Here is an 18899-nt window from a genome sequence, read left to right on the forward strand (position 1 = left end):
TCTGTCGGGGGTGTGGGGGATCCTCCTCTGCCTCTTTTTTTGATCAACAAGCTCTATTTTGATGCTGTTTTATGTCTCTGACACCTTATGGAGACTAAAAGGACAAAAACTATTCACAGAGTCCATCACTTTATTTTTACTGTACATTAGAAAATGTTTGGGGGGCCCTGTCAGGGGCCCTGTCAGGGGCCAGATTTGGCCTGTGTGCCATAAGTTGAGTATCACTGCCATAGACCAAATAATTAAAGAGTTTAAAGTCGTTATTGGATTAATCAATAATCATCAGTTGCAGTTAAAAGCTGGTGTTTTACTGCTCTGAGACAAGTCTGATGTCTTTATAGTCGATGATTTTTTATTTCGGACTCTAAACGTTATCTTCGTTTCTGAACAGACTCTTTGCTTCGTGTTTCTGGAGGCTGTTTGTGGGACTTTTTCGAGCAGATTTTCTAATACGTGGATTTGTATTTTAGCTAATTGGTCCACGTGAGTTTAGATGTGAAACATCAACAGTTTTGTTTTTTCTCGTGGCATTATCGACCTGCCATACCGTCCCCTCCGTCAAACCCGAGCAGGCGACGTCTCCGTGACTCACCAGGTCAGAGCCTCCGATGCCGATGTTCACAACGTCCGTGATGCTTTTCCCGCTGAAGCCTTTCCACTCGCCGCTGCGGACTCTCTGTGAACACACAACACTAAAGGTCACGACCTTTTGGCCCGAGCTGACAGGACAGACATCAGCACGCTCTGCGCACAACGACCGCACACGTACGTGACAGAAGCTCTTCATCTTGTCCAGCACTCGGTTCACCTCCGGCATCACGTCTTTGCCGTCCACGTGGATCGGCGTGTTGGACCGATTACGCAGAGCGATGTGGAGCACAGCACGACCCTACACACACACACACACACACACACACACACACACACACACACACACACACACACACACACACACACACACACACACACAAACACACACACACACACACACAAACACACACACACAAACACACACACACACAAACAAACAAACAAACACACACACACACACACACAAACACACAAACACACACACACAAACACACACACACACACACACACACACACACACACACACACACACACACACACACAAACAAACACACACACACACACACACACACACACACACACACACACACACACACAAACAAACACACACACACACACACACACACACACACACACACACACACACACACACACACACACACACACACACACACACATTTCATCACAGTTACTGACGTCGAGTTTTTCATGTTTGGTGAAACAAAAAAAGCATTTTATAAACAATTATTATTGACATGACGTGTTATAAACTGAAAACTTTATTGATAAAGGCGCATCAAACACTTTTTAAGCTCTGGGGAGGGATTTGTTTTACTTTGGGGGCACACAGCTTTAAACGACTGTATTTTGTAATTATTTTACCCACAGAAAATTTGGCATTATTATGTTTCTTAATTTGTTTTATTTAAAATGTTGATAGTTTTTGGAGGCTTTTTTCGTTACAGAAACATGCCTCCTAAACCCACAATAATGTTAGCATTTTTTTCATTTTCTTAAAATTTGTTTGCCAATTATTAAAGACAACATTTTTGCAGTTTCTTTTTCTTTAAAAATCTTTTAGCGATATTTTAAGAAATCATTTCAGCAACTGTTTTGTTCTTTAAAAAAATGTCAATATTGTTCTTTTATTGACTTTTTTCCAAAATATTTTAGCAAAGTTTTTTCTTTTTCTTTTAAAGAAAATATTTTTGGCGTTTCTTTTCTTTAAAGATATTTTTCTTTTTTAAAATTAATTGTTTTTAAAAAATGTTTTAAAGTTTTAACAAAAACATGAATCAATCCTGCAGACCTGCAGCAAAATTACACCATTTATCAGTCAGATCCTGTAAAAACAAAACTTTAAATCATGTGGGACGAACGCTTCAATCAAAAAAAAGAAAAATATTTATTCTCATTTAAAATTCAAAATCATCCATCAAACATTTAAAATGTGTCCAAAAATAAAGCATTTGCACGAAGTAACCAGCTCCAGGACTTTAGCTTCAACTCTGAAGTTTTAAACATCAAAGTTTTTAAATTCTAACAACTTATTTATGGCGGAGGGTCTTACATTTCCACAAGTCACTCACCCTCCTCTGATAAATAAAGAACAGTCCCTAATCTGACGTAGAGCCTCAGCAGATGAGCAGATGTTTGTTTTATTTAAATCTGTCTTCAGTGACGGACATGTAGCTGCAGCGCAAACTGCAGAGTCACCGAGGAGGCTGTTACGCAACACTGTGTGTGTGCGTGCGTGCGTGTGCGTGCGTGCGCGCGTGTGTGCGTGCGTGCGCGCGTGTGCGTGCGTGCGTGTGTTAAATGTGTGCAGTCACTGTGACGGCAGCTTTTGTCTGCTGTTTTCAGGAATCTGCTGATAACGAGGTTCACACACACTCTCATGGACAAAACCTGTAAACTTCCCTGACTGTTTCTCCTCCGGCTGCACGTTCTCTCTCTGCGTTTCAGGGGAGAAACTCTGACACACGTTACTAAATTTCACACAGAAAATAAATCTGCTGTGATGTTTTATAACGTGGAAGTGATCCAGAGATTACTGACACTGTTTCATTACAGGAAAACCTGTAACTCTCCTTCTCATTTTTAGGAAATTCATGACTTTTCTAGGCCTGGAAAACATGATTCAGGGTTTCTGCGGCTTTGAAAACTGAGCACTTTGGTTCGATTTCTTTTAAAAACCTCAGGAGACAAGCAATTTCACAAGAAATGGCCCGAAAGCTTGAAAAAATATAGTCAGAAAGTTACAAGAAAATTACCTGAAAATATGCACAAGATAGTAGAAAAACAAAATCATGCAAGAAACTGACCTTCAAAACATTTCCTTTAGATTATTTTGGTGATTTTTAAAGAAAAAATATTTTTTAAATTTTTTAATCAATTTTTGAAAGAGAGTAATTCAGATTTTTTTCTTAAACATTTTGTCAATTTTGTTCTTTTCTTAAAAACTTTTTTTTGTCTAACTGTGATATAATAAGTCAAAAAATCTTTAATGTTTTTTTTGCCTGCAGCAAAATGACGTCATTTATCACAACCAGAAACTGTAAAAACTGAAATTTTGTTGATGTTTTAAGCTTTTAAACTTTTGAAACTTACAACCAGAAAAGGACAGAAGGAAAAAAAAAAACACAAATTACTCAAGGTTTTTGCTCAAATATTTACTGTAACATAAAAATGACTTTTTGGTGATGTTAATGCGAGAGATTATTTTTAGATTTTAACACGCAATGCAATGCATGTTGTTGCATTTTTAAAACTTTTAAAAGATTGAATTATCACATTTTAATACTAATCAAGGCTTTCTTTGATGATAAATATTTTTATTAATGTCATTTTCTTTTTAAGGATCTGTGGAAACTCTGGCGCTTCTCCATTTTTTAATTTTTTAATTTTTTAATTTTTTGGTACCTCGGTGAAGTTGATTTTCTCTCCAGAGAACATCTTCTCTCTGGCCTCCTCCACTCCCCTCGACTTGGCCTGTGAAAACATGAACACACGAACATCTGTGAACACACTGTTGCAGCATCAGTGTGTGAGTGTGTGAGTGTGTGTGTGTGTGTGTGTGTGTGTGTGTGTGTGTGTGTGTGTGTGAGTGTGTGAGTGTGTGTGTGTAAACCTCTTGTGCTCAGTGAGGAGGAAGTGCTGCAAAGCATTGTTCCTGCAATGCTTCAGTGATAGGAAGAGCCTATTCTTTCAAAATAAAAGTGTTGAAATCTTCCTGTTTCATTGTGAGTTTGAGTAACACATCAGGTTTTTTGTTGTTTTTTTTTTTATCTGGTGTCTCGGAGCAGGAAGTCACTCCTGCGTGTGAATCGGACTTTTGTTCCTGCACGTTTCATCAGACAGGCTGATAACGGAGTCGATGTTTCCTGCAGGTGAGAGCAGACAGAGTTCAGCTGAAGAAATGAACTTCTGTGTGTTTTATTTGTGCGGCATTATTACAGCGCGTCACGCTTCGTGCAGACGTGACATCCAGAATAAAACCTGCAGGAGCCGCATCTGAACTCCGCAGCCCGACGTCGTTTCTGCAGCGTCTCTGCAGCCGGTGGACGTCTCACCTGACTGCACTCATCACTTCACCTGGCGTTAAAGAGGCGGAGCCTGCGAGAGAGGACTTCCTGTTGACTGCACTCACGAACACGCTTTTATGATGTGTTCAGGTGCACAGTGAAGTGGAGCTCCAGTGACAGCGCCGTCATTTAATGCACCGCTGCTCAAACGGAGGTGCATTACAGTCATGCATAACTCCTAAAAATAATTCTATTATGAAAATTTCAATAAAAATATAAATCAAACTCATAAACTGAATTTTATACTCAATATTCAATTTCAATATCCTTAAAAAAAACCCCAAAAACCTCCCAAACCGGATTGTTTGACCCGACCTGTCAAATCCTGTCACCTGTCAATCAATCACTCGCCGCCGTCAAGACACAAACGCTGAAGTCGTGGTTGAAGAAGAAGACGAACCAGGACCGACGAGATACCGTTAGTATGCAGAGATCATGTTTACGTCGGTTTACGTCGACGAGCTGCAACCCCCAAATATGAACGTTTCTCTGTTACGGTGTTTAATGACCCCGACTCTGACGGCACAGCGCCGCGCCTCTTTTTTATTTCTACCAAAAACGTTTCGTGCTGGTCACGAGGTACACGGCGGAAACTGTGTCTGACGCACAGATTTAATGTGACTCCTGTCTCAGCGAGGCAGAGTCCGGCCTCCGGGACCTGAAATATTCCGGTGAAAAAGACGTCCTGTGAAATTAGTCAAACTGACACAAATATATATTATTAAAATAATTATTGATACAGATTATACTGAGACCAGCAGGTACGGAGGGCTGCAGGAAGAACGTCAAACGTGTCCAACACGGGACCTTACAGAAGACTGTCCTTTTTACAAATAAAATAATCAAAAAAAAAAAAAAAAAAAAGACTGTCCTTTTTACAAATAAAATAATCAAAAAAAAAAAGAAAAAAAGACTGTCCTTTTTACTGGCAGATTTGTGAGGAATTTATCTCATGATGAAAAGACTGAAGCAGATTTGATAAATATCGATGACTCACAGCGACTGACGAGCTGTTTGAAAGCAGATTTAGAGAAAACGCCGGAGCTTCCTTCCAGGAGCTGTAAAATATGTATTCGGGTGTTTTTATTTTTATTTTAAGGTCCAGCTCAGGTGCGGTTTTGCACAGCGTCTCTAAACCGATGATGGAAACGCCAAACGGCGCCGCTCAGTTTGAGTCTGCGCGGCCAAAAGCGCTGATGGAAAAACAGTAATGAGGCGACGTCTCACTCTGTCCTCCTCACAGTGCTTCCCTCACCTGTCCCCTCACCTGTCCCCTCAACTGTCCGCTCACCTGTCCCCTCACCTGTCCCCTCACCTGTCCCCTCACCTGTCCCCTCACCTGTCCCCTCACCTGTCCGCTCACCTGTCCCCTCACCTGTCCGCTCACCTGTCCCCTCACCTGTCCGCTCACCTGTCCCCTCACCTGTCCCATCACTTGTCCACTCACCTGTCCCCTCAACTGTCCGATCACCTGTCCCCTCGCCTGTCTCCTCGCCTGTCCCCTCACCTGTCCCTTACCTGTCCGCTCACCCGTCCGCTCACCTGTCCGCTCACCTGTCCCCTCACCTGTCCGCTCACCCGTCCGCTCACCCTTCCCCTCACCCGTCCGCTCACCTGTCCCCTCACCTGTCCCCTCACCTGTCCGCTCACCCGTCCGCTCACCCGTCCCCTCACCCGTCCGCTCACCTGTCCCCTCACCTGTCCGCTCACCCGTCCGCTCACCCGTCCGCTCACCTGTCCCCTCACCCGTCCGCTCACCCGTCCGCTCACCTGTCCCCTCACCTGTCCGCTCACCTGTCCCCTCACCTGTCCGCTCACCTGTCCCCTCACCTGTCCCCTCACCTGTCCCCTCACCTGTCCGCTCACCTGTCCCCTCACCTGTCTGCTCACCTGTCTCCTCACCTGTCCCCTCACTTGTCCAGCAGCAGCGTGTTTACAGCTGATTAACATGTTTAAGAGCTCAGCTGAGATACAATGAGAGGAGCGGCTTAAGGCTTATTAGAGGAGACAGCTGCAGCACAGAGTGTGTGTGTGTGTGTGTGTGTGTGTGTGTGTGTGTGTGTGTGTGTGTGTGTGTGTGTGTGTGTGTGTGTGTGTGTGTGTACACCGTACCATGGCGATCAGCATGTCCATCACTTCCTGGTTGATGAGATTCTTGGAGTAGTCGAGCAGGATTTCTCCGTCGTCCGTCTCCAGAGTCGTGCTGTCGGACGTAAAAAAAATTCCAATTATTAAAACGACTTTAATTTCACACGTCTGTTTTTTCTCATCAGACTGTTAATCACTTATTCAATAAACAGTGAATTAATCACTTTCTGTCATGATTAAAGAGTCACTGATGAATCTTCTGATATTGTAATTTGCTGTTTTTTTTCATGTGAATGAAACATTTGTTTCGTCGTTCGGACAACACGAACGCTCCCAGCTGATTATTCATTTATTCAGACACTAAAAAGCATCAACTGGCTGCAGAAACTAAAGAGAACAAAGTGTGATGGACGTTTCTCACAAGAAAAAAAGAGACGCAGAAAGAGCTGCATGTGTTAATTTAAAAAAAAAAGGTTCATTGATGACAATAAAAACTAATTTGGAACAAAATGCAAAAACGTGTAAATCTTCAGTTTGGAGTAAAGAGACTCTGCAGCTTTTAAATCGATCGCTTTGAGCTCGACAGACGAGGAGAAACACAAAAAGCTGTTAGCTGACTGAAAAATGCTGATTTAAAAGTTGATTTATTTATTTAAACCAAATATTCTGGTTTATGCAGTTTTTCATTTCAGTAAACAGAAACTCAAACAGCAGAAAAAACAATTCATCAGTTAATATTTAAAAAGAAAAATGTTCTGATGATTTTTAAAGAAAAGATTTTGGCTATTTTTTTCTTAAAAAACGTTTCGGCTACTTTAAAAGAAAATATTTTGATGATTTTTCTTTCCATTTAAAAGTTTTTGTCAATTTTGCTTTTTTCTTTAATCTTCTTTGGCATTTTTTTTCATTAAAAAATTGGCATTTTTTTCAGCACTTTCTGAAGAAAGCATAGCTTCTAAACCCACACAAGAAAGGTGATATTATTTTCTTTAAAATTATTTGCCAATTTTTAATTTTCTTTAAAATGTCTTGGTCATTTTTAAAGAAAACATAATGGCTTTTTTTTTTTTTTTTTTTAACTTTTACAGTTTATACAGAAATCATTTCAGCACTTTTTCTTCTTTAAATTTTTTGTCAATTTTGTGCTTTTCTTTGAAGTTGTTTATTTGTTTAAGCTCAAATATATCATTTTAATATGATACGTGACAAAGAAAAGTCTTAATCTTCATGTTTGAGAAGCCGAGACCAATAATCCAGCGATCGATTATTCAAACAGCTGCAGACGCGTTTTCTGGTAATTAATCCATTAACCGTTGCAGCTCTATTGACGATATTAATAAATGAATTAATATTTTGGGTGAACTGTTTGAAAACTACTGAGGATTTTCATGAAAGTGAAGTAAAAGTAGACGCAGTACTGTGTACCGTCCCCCTGTTACACAACATGCAGTACATGCAGTACTGTGTACTCCCAGTGTTTGCTCCCCATCGACCCTCACGCTGTCGATGAGGACACACACACACACACACACACACACACACACACACACACACACACACACGCACACGCACACGCACACACTGAGGCTGACAGCGGTGGAAAGTACTTTTACTCGCATATTTGACTGTTAATTGCTAATTTAGAGGTACTTTTACTTGACTTGAGTATTTTTGAGTAAGTTTCATAAGTTTCTCTAAGATTCAGATTATTAATACAAAATATGATCAATAACAAATGATTATGTATGAATACAGATTAATGAATTTATTGAAATGAGCTACACCTTTACCGGCTGCAACATCATTTTTTCCCCTTATGAATTTTATCTTTTTTAAAGCAATTTCTTTGTTTTTGGCAACTCCAAAACATGTTGATTTTTTTCTTTCAACATTTTTGGCAATAGGTTTTTTTCAGCTTTTTTTGAAAGAAAACACATTTTCTTAAGCCACAATAAATGTGTTTATTTTTTCTTTCAAAAGGTCTAAGGGTGTATATATATGTCCACTGTATTTGTGTGTTTGTATGAGTTTTTAATATGTATTTACATACACGTTTCTCATGAATTGTTAGGTTTTAAATCTTGTATGTAAAGCACTTTGAGCTGCATTTTATGTATGAAAGGTGCTATACAAATAAAGCTTATTATTATTATTATTTTATATTTTCATTAAAATGTTTGATGATTTTTAAATAACACATTTTGGCTATTTTTTCTACTTTAAAAATGTGTTGATTTTTAAAAAAGTAATTTCAGCTGTGTTCTTCAAAAATCTTTAGTTTAGTTAGCAGTTTGGTTATTTTCTTTGTATTTTTTGTCTTTATTTTTCTTTTCTTAGCAATTTTTAAAATAAACCATTTTGGCTTTTTTTCTTAAAATCCTGGGTAAATTAAAAATGACATTATTTTTTCTTTAATTAAGGTTTTGTGTTGCCCCTTTTTTCTTTAAAATCTTTTAAAAAATCATCTCAAAGAAAGAAAACATGCCTTCCAATCCTGCGGGCTGCAGCCAAATGACACCATTTATAAAAAAAATAAAAATAAATAAAACATACCCCCAATCACTCTACTCTCTGTCTCATTTAAAATGTGTACAAAAATATCGTGATTGCACAAACTAACCAGCACAACGACATGAGTGAAAAACTACGGCTTTTTGCACCTCCAGGATTTCAGCTTCAGCTTTCAAACATCAAATCATGCATTTTTCCCCAAAGTCACTCACTCTCCTCCTCTGATAAATAACGAACAGTCCCTAATAAGAAATAATAATCACAGATTTGTGCAGGATGCATGACTCTAACATAGCAAACACACATAATGCATCTTTTGGATGCTGCTGTGTTATTATTAGCAGTGTTTCTGGGGTTTTCCTCTCTGCCGTGAAGTGACTGATGCAGCTTGGAGGATGTGCCGCAGCGCACGTAGCCCAGACTGAGGCGCGGCGGGCCGGAGGACGGACGGAGACTCCCCGCTGACTGCAGCAGACATCCTGCCTCCAAAAACCTGCCTAATAAACACCTCCACACCGCGTCCGTGTTTACATCAATGAGCTGTGATTCTTATTTAAGTGTTAAAATACAAATAAACCTTTTTTTCTGAAGTTTTAAGAAAGGAACCGTCGAATGAACCACGTAGCATCCATTATCGGACACGCCCATCCCCGCACAGAGCTCACTCTGAGCGGACAGGTTGATCGAACACACCGGTGGTTTAACTGACACAGGAGGAGAACGGGGTTCAACAGGTTTCACCAACTCAGCGTTAGCTTAAACTAGCGTCTGTGTAGCCACGATTAACCGTCTCATTTTACACATACGAACCATTATAAACACATTTTGAAACATTAAAAAAACCCGAAATGAAATAAAAACCAGCTGTGATGATTAAAACACGCAGCAGGTTTATTTTATGCATTTATTTTATTACAGACTAAGATTTGACAGATTTTAGCTAGCGTTAGTCGCGTGATAATCACAGTTTATCATATTAAATATAATCAGACAACATAAATAACACTTAATATTAAGTCGAAGCGCTTTTATTTATTATTTCACACATTTATGGAGAAAACTGCAACACGGAAATCATCCCGGAGCCGCCTGTCCGATAATGGACGCCGCTGACATTAGCACGCCGGCTAACATTAGCTAAGTGATTTAAGTCACTGTGGTTGAGAGGCCTGGGGGGTGTTCCAAACTGCTGCCAACATCTCAGGTGAGAGGGTTTACCTGACAGGTGAGAACACGTCTGAATAATGTCGCTGGATATTGTTTCGGTTTGGAAAGTCAAGCGGAAAAGTACCGATATGAAAGGATGACCTTGTGCAACATGACTCAAACAGAGGAAGAGTGTTCAGAGCCACGAACACACCAAAGCCAATGCAAAAAACCGTCAATTTAAGGGCCATTTAAAGGCTAGTTTTCTGTTAGCGACATTGGACCTACAGACCAAAGCCAATGCAAAAAAATGTTAATTTAAGGGCTGATTTTAAGTTAAGTTCATTGGACCTACAGACCAAATCCAATACAAAAAATGTTAATTTAAGGGCCAGCTTTGTGTCAGCTACATAAGACCAGCAGACCAAATCTAAAACATAATAATAATAATAATAATAATAATAATAATAATAATAATAATAATAATAACTTAGGGGTAGTTTTGTGTTTGCGACGTTAGACCTACAGACCAAATCCAATACACAAAACTCTTAATTTAAGGGTCAGCTTTGTGTTAGAGAAAGTTACAAACCAAATCTAATGCAAAAAGCTGTTAATTTAAGTGCCAGTTTCAAGTTAGGGACCTACAGACAAAATGCAATGCAAAAACTGCTGATTCAAGGGCCAGCTTAATGTTAGCAACACTTATCGACCAAATCCAATACCCCCAAAAAGTTAATTCAAGGGCCAGCTTAATGTTAGCAACACGCTCAGACCAAATCCAATGCAAAAAGCTGTAAATTTAAGGGAGTGCGGTGGGTGTCGACAGTGCACCTGTGGTCCCGGTGTTGCACTGAGGGCCCGTCACGCTGCTGCAAAGTGCAGCTGTGTCGGCATCACGCCCACCTCCCTCCTTCATCACCATCATCATCCTCATCGTGTCCCCTGTCCAGTGTCTCCCACCTGAACGTGCTGAATCTGTCCTTGTCCGAGTCGAACATGTCCCTCATGCGGAGGCTGCCGCCGTTGGCGCGGTACCACTGCTCCAGCTTCTTGTAGTTGGGGTCGTTGGTGAGCGCCATGGTGCTGGTGACACTGGTGATACTGGTGGTACTGGCCGCGGCCTCAGAGGTGCTGGACTGGTCCCAGAGTGGTGATGAGGAGGAAGGAGAAGGAGGAGATGTAGACGGGAGTCGGACGGTTGGAGCAGGCTGCACCAATGAGGCGTCACTCCGCCCCGCTGGGTTAGACTCCTCCCAGTGAGCTCATACTGGGACTGTACGGGTGTATGGAGGGAGATTAGTGCCAGCAGCACAGGCCCGGGGCGCAGTCCTTTTCTTCTGTGGCGTTTCAATAGCCGTGCGCATCCATGAATGTTGCATTACCGCCACCTGCTGGATTTTGTCAGACTCACAGTGCAAACTGACAAACATAATATAACCAGTAAACCAGTAAGCCAGTGTCCCCCCACAGTGATCCCATTCACTCAACTGCTCTGCTCAGGGGCCACTTTTGCAAAATGCAGGAGGCCTGGGGTTTTGAGGATTTTTCAAAGAATTTAAGAACATTTCCAGAATTTTAACACGTTTGTAGGATTTTAGGACAAGTCTCAAATGTTACGCTTCTTAGATTTTAACACATTTTCATGATTTTCTTACGTTTCTGGGATTTCAATCTTTTTCTTTTTTTATTGTTATTATTTTAGGACTCTAGGACATTTCTTTACCATATTTTGGCTATTTTTTTCCTCATTTTTTGTGTCTTTAAAAAAACGGACTGGCGGGGATTTTAGGACATTTCAAGGATTTTAGGATGTTTCTAGGATTTTAGGACAATTTTAGGATTCTTGATTTCTTTTTTGGGGGGGGGGCGTAAGTTGAGTATCGCTGCTCTGGGAGATCAGTTATGTAAAGTGGAGACCTATGATGCGACTGTAAGGGAGTATGGAGGAAGATTAGTGCCGCTAATGCAGACCACATCTTAATTATGTAAACAGGAGATGGTCACGCTTTATATAATTGGACTCCATGTGTGGATGCAGGTTCATGGCAATAATATATGTGTAAAATTGGAATAACACTTATGATGGGACTGTGTGGGAGTGTGGAGGCCGTTTTGTGTCTACACTACAAGGTGGTTAATAATCATGTAAAGTGAATGTAAAAAAAATGAATGAATGAATGAATGAGGTGATCACGTGTAATATAGTGCAGGTGAATATGTGTATGGTGGCACACTGGTGTCAATAATTCAGACCATATTGTAATTAAACAGAGGCGATGAAGCTTGATTTAATGTGAGTATGGACTAGAGGAAGACAGTGTCCTTAAAGCAGAGGTAGAGGTCCCCATCCTGCTTAAAATGACAGGGCTGTATGGCTGTACGGAGGCAGATCCATGCCAATAATACAGATTGCGTAACGTAAACTGGACGTGATTATGGCTGACATTATGGGTGTGTGTATGGAGGGTGATTAGTGGCACCAATACAAACTGGTACGTGAACTGAAGATGCTCATGCTCACTATAGTGGGACTTTAGGAGGGTATGAAAGGAGATTAATGACACTAAAACAGACGCTGAGATGATAATTACGCTTTATATGACAGGGCCGTATGGAAGTAGATTAATGTCAGACTGCATAACTATATTACCTGGAGGTGAGCATGGTTGATATGATATGTCATTATATGTATATGAAGGAAGATGATTACCAATAAAATATGTATCTGTATAAAATATGTAATATGTAACTGAAATAACGCTTATGATGGGACTGTATGGGAGTACAGAGGAAGACTGGTGCCTTTAATACGGGCTGTATAATCAAGGTGTCTACATGGGTCTTAAAATGTATTAAAAATTTAAAAATCAATTTAGTGAATATTAAAGCCCTAAAAAGCTTTGTGGTGCCTTTTTTCCTTTTAAAATTATTGGCTTTTTTCTTCTTCTTTATAATATCCTTGTAGGTTTTTTTCTTTCTTTAAAACTTTGAGAGTTCAAGAACAAACTCAATTTCATTTTAATATTTCGTTTTTTCCCTCTTATTTTCTTATTTCAACTTGAATTATACAAAAATAATGCTGAAAATAACATTGTGTTTGAGTAGAGAGAAAGTAGAGAGGAACGTTCCCCAAACTGTCAGGAAGCAGCAGCTACAGAACCGTCCCTAAGTGACGGCTCTGCTGTGATCTCTGCACATTTACATGCTCAAATATCAGATATCAGTTTATTCTTTCAGCAGAACCGAGCTGGAAACTCACTACAGCTGACTATAGACAATACTGTTGTTCCCGTTGTGTCTGAAATCCTGCTTACATTTGGAGAGTAGTATGTCACACTTTACGGATGGGTAATGTAAAAAATAAAGGCATTATCTGCTATTATCCTCGTGAGCCTGCATTATATGAGTTGCTCTGTGCCAAAAATTATAACCACTTTAGTCCTTTTTACCTCCTTCTGCCTGTAGAAATCCCTTTGAAGAGCCAATACACTCATAAAAACCTGCTAAAAGTGATTGCAGCTCATCTCTTGTCACTGAAAAGTTGTTTCTGCCTCAAAATGACTTGATTTCATTCAGACTGATTATATTTGACAGGTTATATTTCACCCAGTCCCCTTTTACCTGTGTAAATACCGCTAAAGGGCCAATGCAACGAAGAGTTCACAGCGAAGCCGTTACTGAGGGACGGTTCTGTAGCTGCTGCTTCCTGACATTTTGGGGAACGTTCCTCTCTAGTTCCACTAGAACTCAAACACAATGTTATTTTAGGCATTATTTTTGTATAATTCAAGTTGACATAAGAAAATAAGACAAAAAAAACCCAAAATGTAAACATGAAATTGATTTTGCTCCTGAAAATGACTTCCTTTGACAAAAATGTGTTTTTGTCAGCTTTTGTCAAGAATAACGTTTTTTGATGAAAATGCACAAATTCAGTTATTGATAAAAAAAGAACGGAAGAAGCTAGAATTAAATGTTTTGTGTGTATGAAGATCTGTCCTTTATCCTGATGTTTTCATTGTTTATATATTCAAAACACTAAATATTCTGGAGGTCTTAAAAGATTAGGAAATATGACCAAAAATGCTGGCGCTGGCTGGCAATTTAATAGAAAATCCCTTGGCGGGAAAAGAGCAGCATTATCGAATTATAAATCGTGATAAATATCGATATTGATCAATATGGGGGAAATGATCCTGATGATATCTTTTTGCCATATCGCCCAGCCCTTTCACTCACCAAAAACCAAAAACAGAGACCCGGACAGTCTGCAGGTCATCCCGCACTCAGGCACTGCCCACCATCCCTGACGCTGCGGCTGATCCTGGAGCTGCGGGCCGGCTGCCTGCGTGTGTCCTCCGGGCTGGACTCTGAGGAGCGGACGGTCAGGACGGTCCCAGCCGGCAGGGCAGCACTCAGCGCGGCGTGAGTCTGTAGACTGGGCCCGAGGCACCGCTCCGGGAGCAGCAGAGGCATGGTGGCTGAGGCTTTACCCTGTTGTTGTTGTTGTTGTTGTTGTTGTTGTTGTTGTTGTTGTTGTTGTGTTTTCACCGCGGAAGTCACGCCCAGTATTTAACATTAGCTTGTTAGCCAGTTAGCTTAGCATCGCTCATTGTAGCTCCAATCTAAGTTCGTAAACAAGTTCGCGTGATTTCAACTAACTTGGCAGTTTTAGTCCAGTTTTTAACCCCCTCGGCGCTACTAACATGGATCTGGATCAGATCTGGGATCTGGTCAGCTGCCGGAGAGCTGGTCCCGCCGCTCCGCTCCTCTGCGGTTCAAATTTACAAACCGGAAGTAAACAAACGGGACACTTCCGACTCTATCGATATTTCAGAATAAAAGCGCCACCCACTGAGGACTGGAAAAACTAAATCAAAGCTTTAAAGGGCTCTTATTTTTTTTCAAAATTGAGCGTTTATATGCAAAACAATCAATGTAATGTAATGTCATAAACTAACTCAAGTTTTTAAAGTCGCCTCAGATTTTTAAAGAAAAACACTGTCAATGTTTTTAAAGAAAAAAACCTTTCTGCAGTTTATTAAATGATCAGAAATCTTAACTGAAAATAAGTCCGAAAAATTTGCAAAAAAGTGCAGAAAAAAAACTTTTGAGGAGTGCACAAGTGCACCCCTCAAAAGTTTTTTTTTTGTTAAAATCACCTGAAATTTTTTAAGGAAAAAAAAGTTTGAAACACAGCGTGTAAATATGCTCTTTATTTTGAAGGCACAATAACTTCAACGGATGTTTATCTTCCGGTAACTTTAACTCACTGGAAAAGCGAGTTCCGGTAGGAACTGTTCTTGATCTAGTTATCACCATTTTTAAGAATTAGCTTCACGTTTTAACCGTCTTGTCACGTGTCAATATAAATAATTAAAGCCGAGTGTTTTAACTATATTAATTATCGCGCGTTTTTAGCGTTAATCTGCCTCCATGCTGACGGTCATGTTTTGGTGACGGACCCCGGACCGAAAGTTTGACTTCCGGTCGGTGTTTTTTGGGAGAGATGGCGTCTCGCGCTCACGAGGTGACTCTGGTGGGTCTGTGTGACGGAGAGCTCGACCCCAAAAAACACCGCTCCTGCTTTCTCACTAACAAGGTCGGGGGCCGCCCGGATTGGCCCCCGGGAGTCTCCCGACGGGCCCCCCGCTGTGGCCGCTGCGGGGCCCCGTTAGCGCACGTGGTTCAGGTGTACTGCCCCCTGCAGGCCTCCCCCTATCACCGGAGCCTCCACCTGTTCGCGTGCCCGGGAGCCGCGTGCAGCGGCCGCACAGACTGCTGGACGGTGCTCCGCTCTCAGTGTCTGGAGGACGCCGCGGGGACTCCCGGAGGACCCGAGCCGCCTCAGGAGGCTCCTCTGTCGGCCACAGACTGGTGTGACTCCGCTGATGACTGGGGGATGGAGGAGGAGGAGGGAGGAGGAGGTGTGAAGGAGGACAGACAGGTTCAAGAGGAGGCGGCAGCTCCTGAGGAGGAGGGTAGGGGCCAAACCAAGGACACTCGCTCGGCCAGGGGCCACAAAGTGACAGGCGTCCAGGGGCCAGTCACAGCGAGCCCATAGTTTCTAAGATTTAAGGATTTAAGGACATTTTGAGGATTTGAGGATATTTTCAAATTTTGGGACACATGTCTATGATTTAAGGACACATCCAGGAAGTCTTTTCTTCAATTTTGGGACATTTCTGTAATTGTAGCACATATCTTGGATTTTAGGACATTTCTAGGCTTTTCTCAAATAGTAGGATTTTTATCAGATTTAAACACATTTCAGGATTTTAGGGTGTGTCTTGGATTTTGTAGAAAACTTTAAAAAAAACGCTTTTTTCTTTGTTTTCCCTAAAATTTATTTGTAAAGAAAACCACAGGTTTGTAATTCAATTTTTTTTTAATCCACAATGTCTTCTTTATTATATATATTTGGCATTTTTTACTGAAATCTGAAAGCATTTGGGGTTTTTTACTTAAAGAAAACTGCTTTGTTTTTAGTTCTTTTTTTTACAGCCAGAAACTGAAAAAAAAACCCAGAAATTATTGTGTGATTTTCAAATTTCCGACGGTCCTTAAACGCATAATGTGGGGTGCAGAAACGATGTTTGAGTAGATTTTAAATCTCCTGTTTGAGAAACACCGGGGACGTGGAGCAAGGAAAAAAACACTCTGGCTCCCGGAAAAGTCATGGAAAAGTTTTGAAATGTAGTCCATGAAAATTGTTGTGTTTCAGAAATCCTTCTCTGAATTTTCTGTTTATTTTCTCTTTTATTTCCGGCAGCTGGCGAGGCGGAGGTCCGCGGGCGGCTTCAGGGTCTCAGTTTGGGAGACCCGCAGGAGGACGCTCCTCCGCTCCGCTCCGTCTTCATCAGCGTGGAGGAGGAGGCGGATCTGGGCGGAGAGGACGACGGCCTGCAGCACGCTCGGCAGCTGCTGAGGGAGTACGAGAGGAGAGAGGGCGCGGCGGCGGGAGAGCCGGCGGGCGGCGCGGGCGGCGCGGGCGGCGGCGGGGAGGAGAAGTACGAGAAGACGAGAGCCCGGCACGGAGACGCCGTTTTCTCCAGGTTCATGAAGAAGATCTCGCTCTGTCCTCAGCAGATCCTGCGGTACTGCCGCGGAGGGAGGCCGCTCTTCATCTCCGAGCCTCCGGCCGACATGGCTCGGGTGGTGCCGGCGTGCGGCGGCTGCGGCGGCTCCAGGACCTTCGAGCTGCAGCTGATGCCGGCTCTGGTGAGCGTGCTGCGGATGGAGGGCGGCGCGGAGGCGGAGCTGGAGTTTGGGACGGTGCTGGTTTACACGTGCTCAGACAGCTGCTGGACGGCGGGATCGAGATCACCTGTGGAGGAGTTCTGCCTGGTTCAGGACGACCCGGACCAGCAGCTCTTTAAATAACTGGACTGGTTAAACTGGATCACAGCTGGGACACGACTAAAAACGGAGAACATATCCGGGTCTGGACGCTGGCGATGGCAGTTTTCATTTTTGGGGGTCTGAGCTGGAAGTCTTGTTCTTGCAGACCTGCGTCGGTTTACCGTTTCACCTGCTGCAGGTGAGCTCCGGGCCACTGTGACGTCACCGCAGGGCGTGGTCACAGCGGCCGGTCTGCTGAAGATGAAACGGCCTTTACATGCACACAAATATTACACTTTATATTCTAACACTTTATATTCTAACAAGAGAGTTACGGTCTGAAATGAAATCCTAAGGAAAAATGCAGGTAGAGGTTACGGCAGTGATACTCAACTCATGGCCCGTGGGCCAAATCTGGCCCCTGATAGGGTGCACAGTGGCCCCCCAACCATTTTATAATTCTCAATAATAAAATAAAGTGATTCTCACTGTGAAGTTTTTGTCCTTTTAGTCTCCATAAGGTGTCAGAGATATAAAACAGCATCAAAAAAAGAGCCAGAGGAGGACACCCCCGACAGAGGACACAGCTGAGACACTAATGTCTTAAAATACTAGAAATGTCCTAAAACATCTTTTTTTCCAATAAAAATGGCACAAATATTTAAATCACTGATTAAAGATAAAGAAGAAAGAAAGAAAACATGTCTTACAAAGCCATGATTTTCTTTAAAAATAAATTTTAAGGGGGAAAAAATATTAATACCTTTCTTTTATAACATTACCAAAATTCAATAAATATACTGAAATCCTAAAATGTCCTGAAATCCTAGAAAATCCCTAAAATCTGATAAACATCATAACATACTAAAAATGTCCTAAAATCCTGGAAATGACCTAAAATTTGAGAGATGTCCTTAAATCTTAGAGACATCAGAAAATCTGAGAAACGTCTTAAAATCCAAGAAACATGCTAAATTCTAGAAAAGGCCACAAATCCTTGAAATGTCCTAAAATCTTATAAACATCCTGAAATCCTAGAAGTGTCCTTAAATTCTAGAAACCTTCTAAATCATAGAAATGTCCTACAATTTTTGAATGTCCCAAAAGTGTCCTGAAATCCTACATACATACATACATGGGGCTGCTGTGACTGGCCCCGCCCCGGCCCCGGCCCCTGCCCCGCCCCGCCCCTGTCACTCTGTAAAAGTGGCCCCAGGCAGAGTTGTGTATTACTGTAATAATAAGTAGATGGATATTAAATCTCGGGGCAGAACTTTGCTGCCAAATCCGAGAAATGGAGTCCAGCTGAGGAGGACGAGTGTCCCAAACGTTGCTGCCAGAAACCAGCTGATGCTCATTATTTTGGGTTTTGACCCAATTTTCACTGAAAAATCTTAAAATTTCTGAAAATATATCGACAGATGGGTTTAAACTAGCTGGGTTGCTGTTTTCCCGCTGCAGAGACTCTTCACAGTTTGCCGTGAACACAGCTGAAATAATGTCTGATGTTTCCTGCTGTGACCTCTGACCTCTCTGTAAGGAGCCGCTGCTGCTCGGAGTCACTTTGGTGCCTTAAATGTGCTGCTGCACGAGACGTTGGAAATATGTGTGATGATATTTCACCTACAGAAGCTG

General features: G+C 41.7%; 2 protein-coding genes across 2 annotated transcripts in view; one reads left to right on the forward strand and one right to left on the reverse strand.

Moving 5' to 3' along the window:
- Positions 1–11090, reverse strand: part of gpia (glucose-6-phosphate isomerase a) — a 20281-nt gene extending 9191 nt beyond the window's left edge. The window contains exons 1-5 of the mRNA XM_088079567.1: positions 10884–11090; positions 6288–6378; positions 3514–3582; positions 770–889; positions 593–676 (exon numbers count right to left, since the gene is read on the reverse strand). Coding sequence (XP_087935693.1) covers positions 593–676; positions 770–889; positions 3514–3582; positions 6288–6378; positions 10884–11002 — 483 coding nt within the window. The 5' untranslated portion in view covers positions 11003–11090. The remainder of the gene's footprint in view (positions 1–592; positions 677–769; positions 890–3513; positions 3583–6287; positions 6379–10883) is intronic.
- Positions 11091–15423: 4333 nt separating this feature from the next.
- pdcd2l (programmed cell death 2-like) lies at positions 15424–17568 on the forward strand. The gene is made up of 2 exons (XM_042482780.2): positions 15424–15904; positions 16696–17568. The coding sequence occupies exons 1-2, from the start codon at positions 15433–15435 to the stop codon at positions 17304–17306; spliced, it is 1083 nt and encodes a 360-aa protein (XP_042338714.2). The 5' UTR covers positions 15424–15432; the 3' UTR covers positions 17307–17568.
- The last annotated feature ends 1331 nt before the right edge of the window (positions 17569–18899 follow it).

The sequence above is a fragment of the Plectropomus leopardus genome, chromosome 7, assembly GCF_026936395.1.
Source record: "Plectropomus leopardus strain MGB_pleo_1.0 chromosome 7, ASM2693639v1, whole genome shotgun sequence".
Lineage (NCBI taxonomy): Eukaryota > Metazoa > Chordata > Actinopteri > Perciformes > Serranidae > Plectropomus > Plectropomus leopardus.

Excerpts from the sequence above, each read along its gene's own strand:
- pdcd2l (XM_042482780.2), top strand. The coding sequence starts at position 15,433 with ATGGCGTCTCGCGCTCACGAGGTGACTCTGGTGGGTCTGTGTGACGGA. Across the intron at positions 15,905-16,695 it reads GGCAGCTCCTGAGGAGGAGG|CTGGCGAGGCGGAGGTCCGC; the intron begins GTAGGGGCCAAA and ends TATTTCCGGCAG.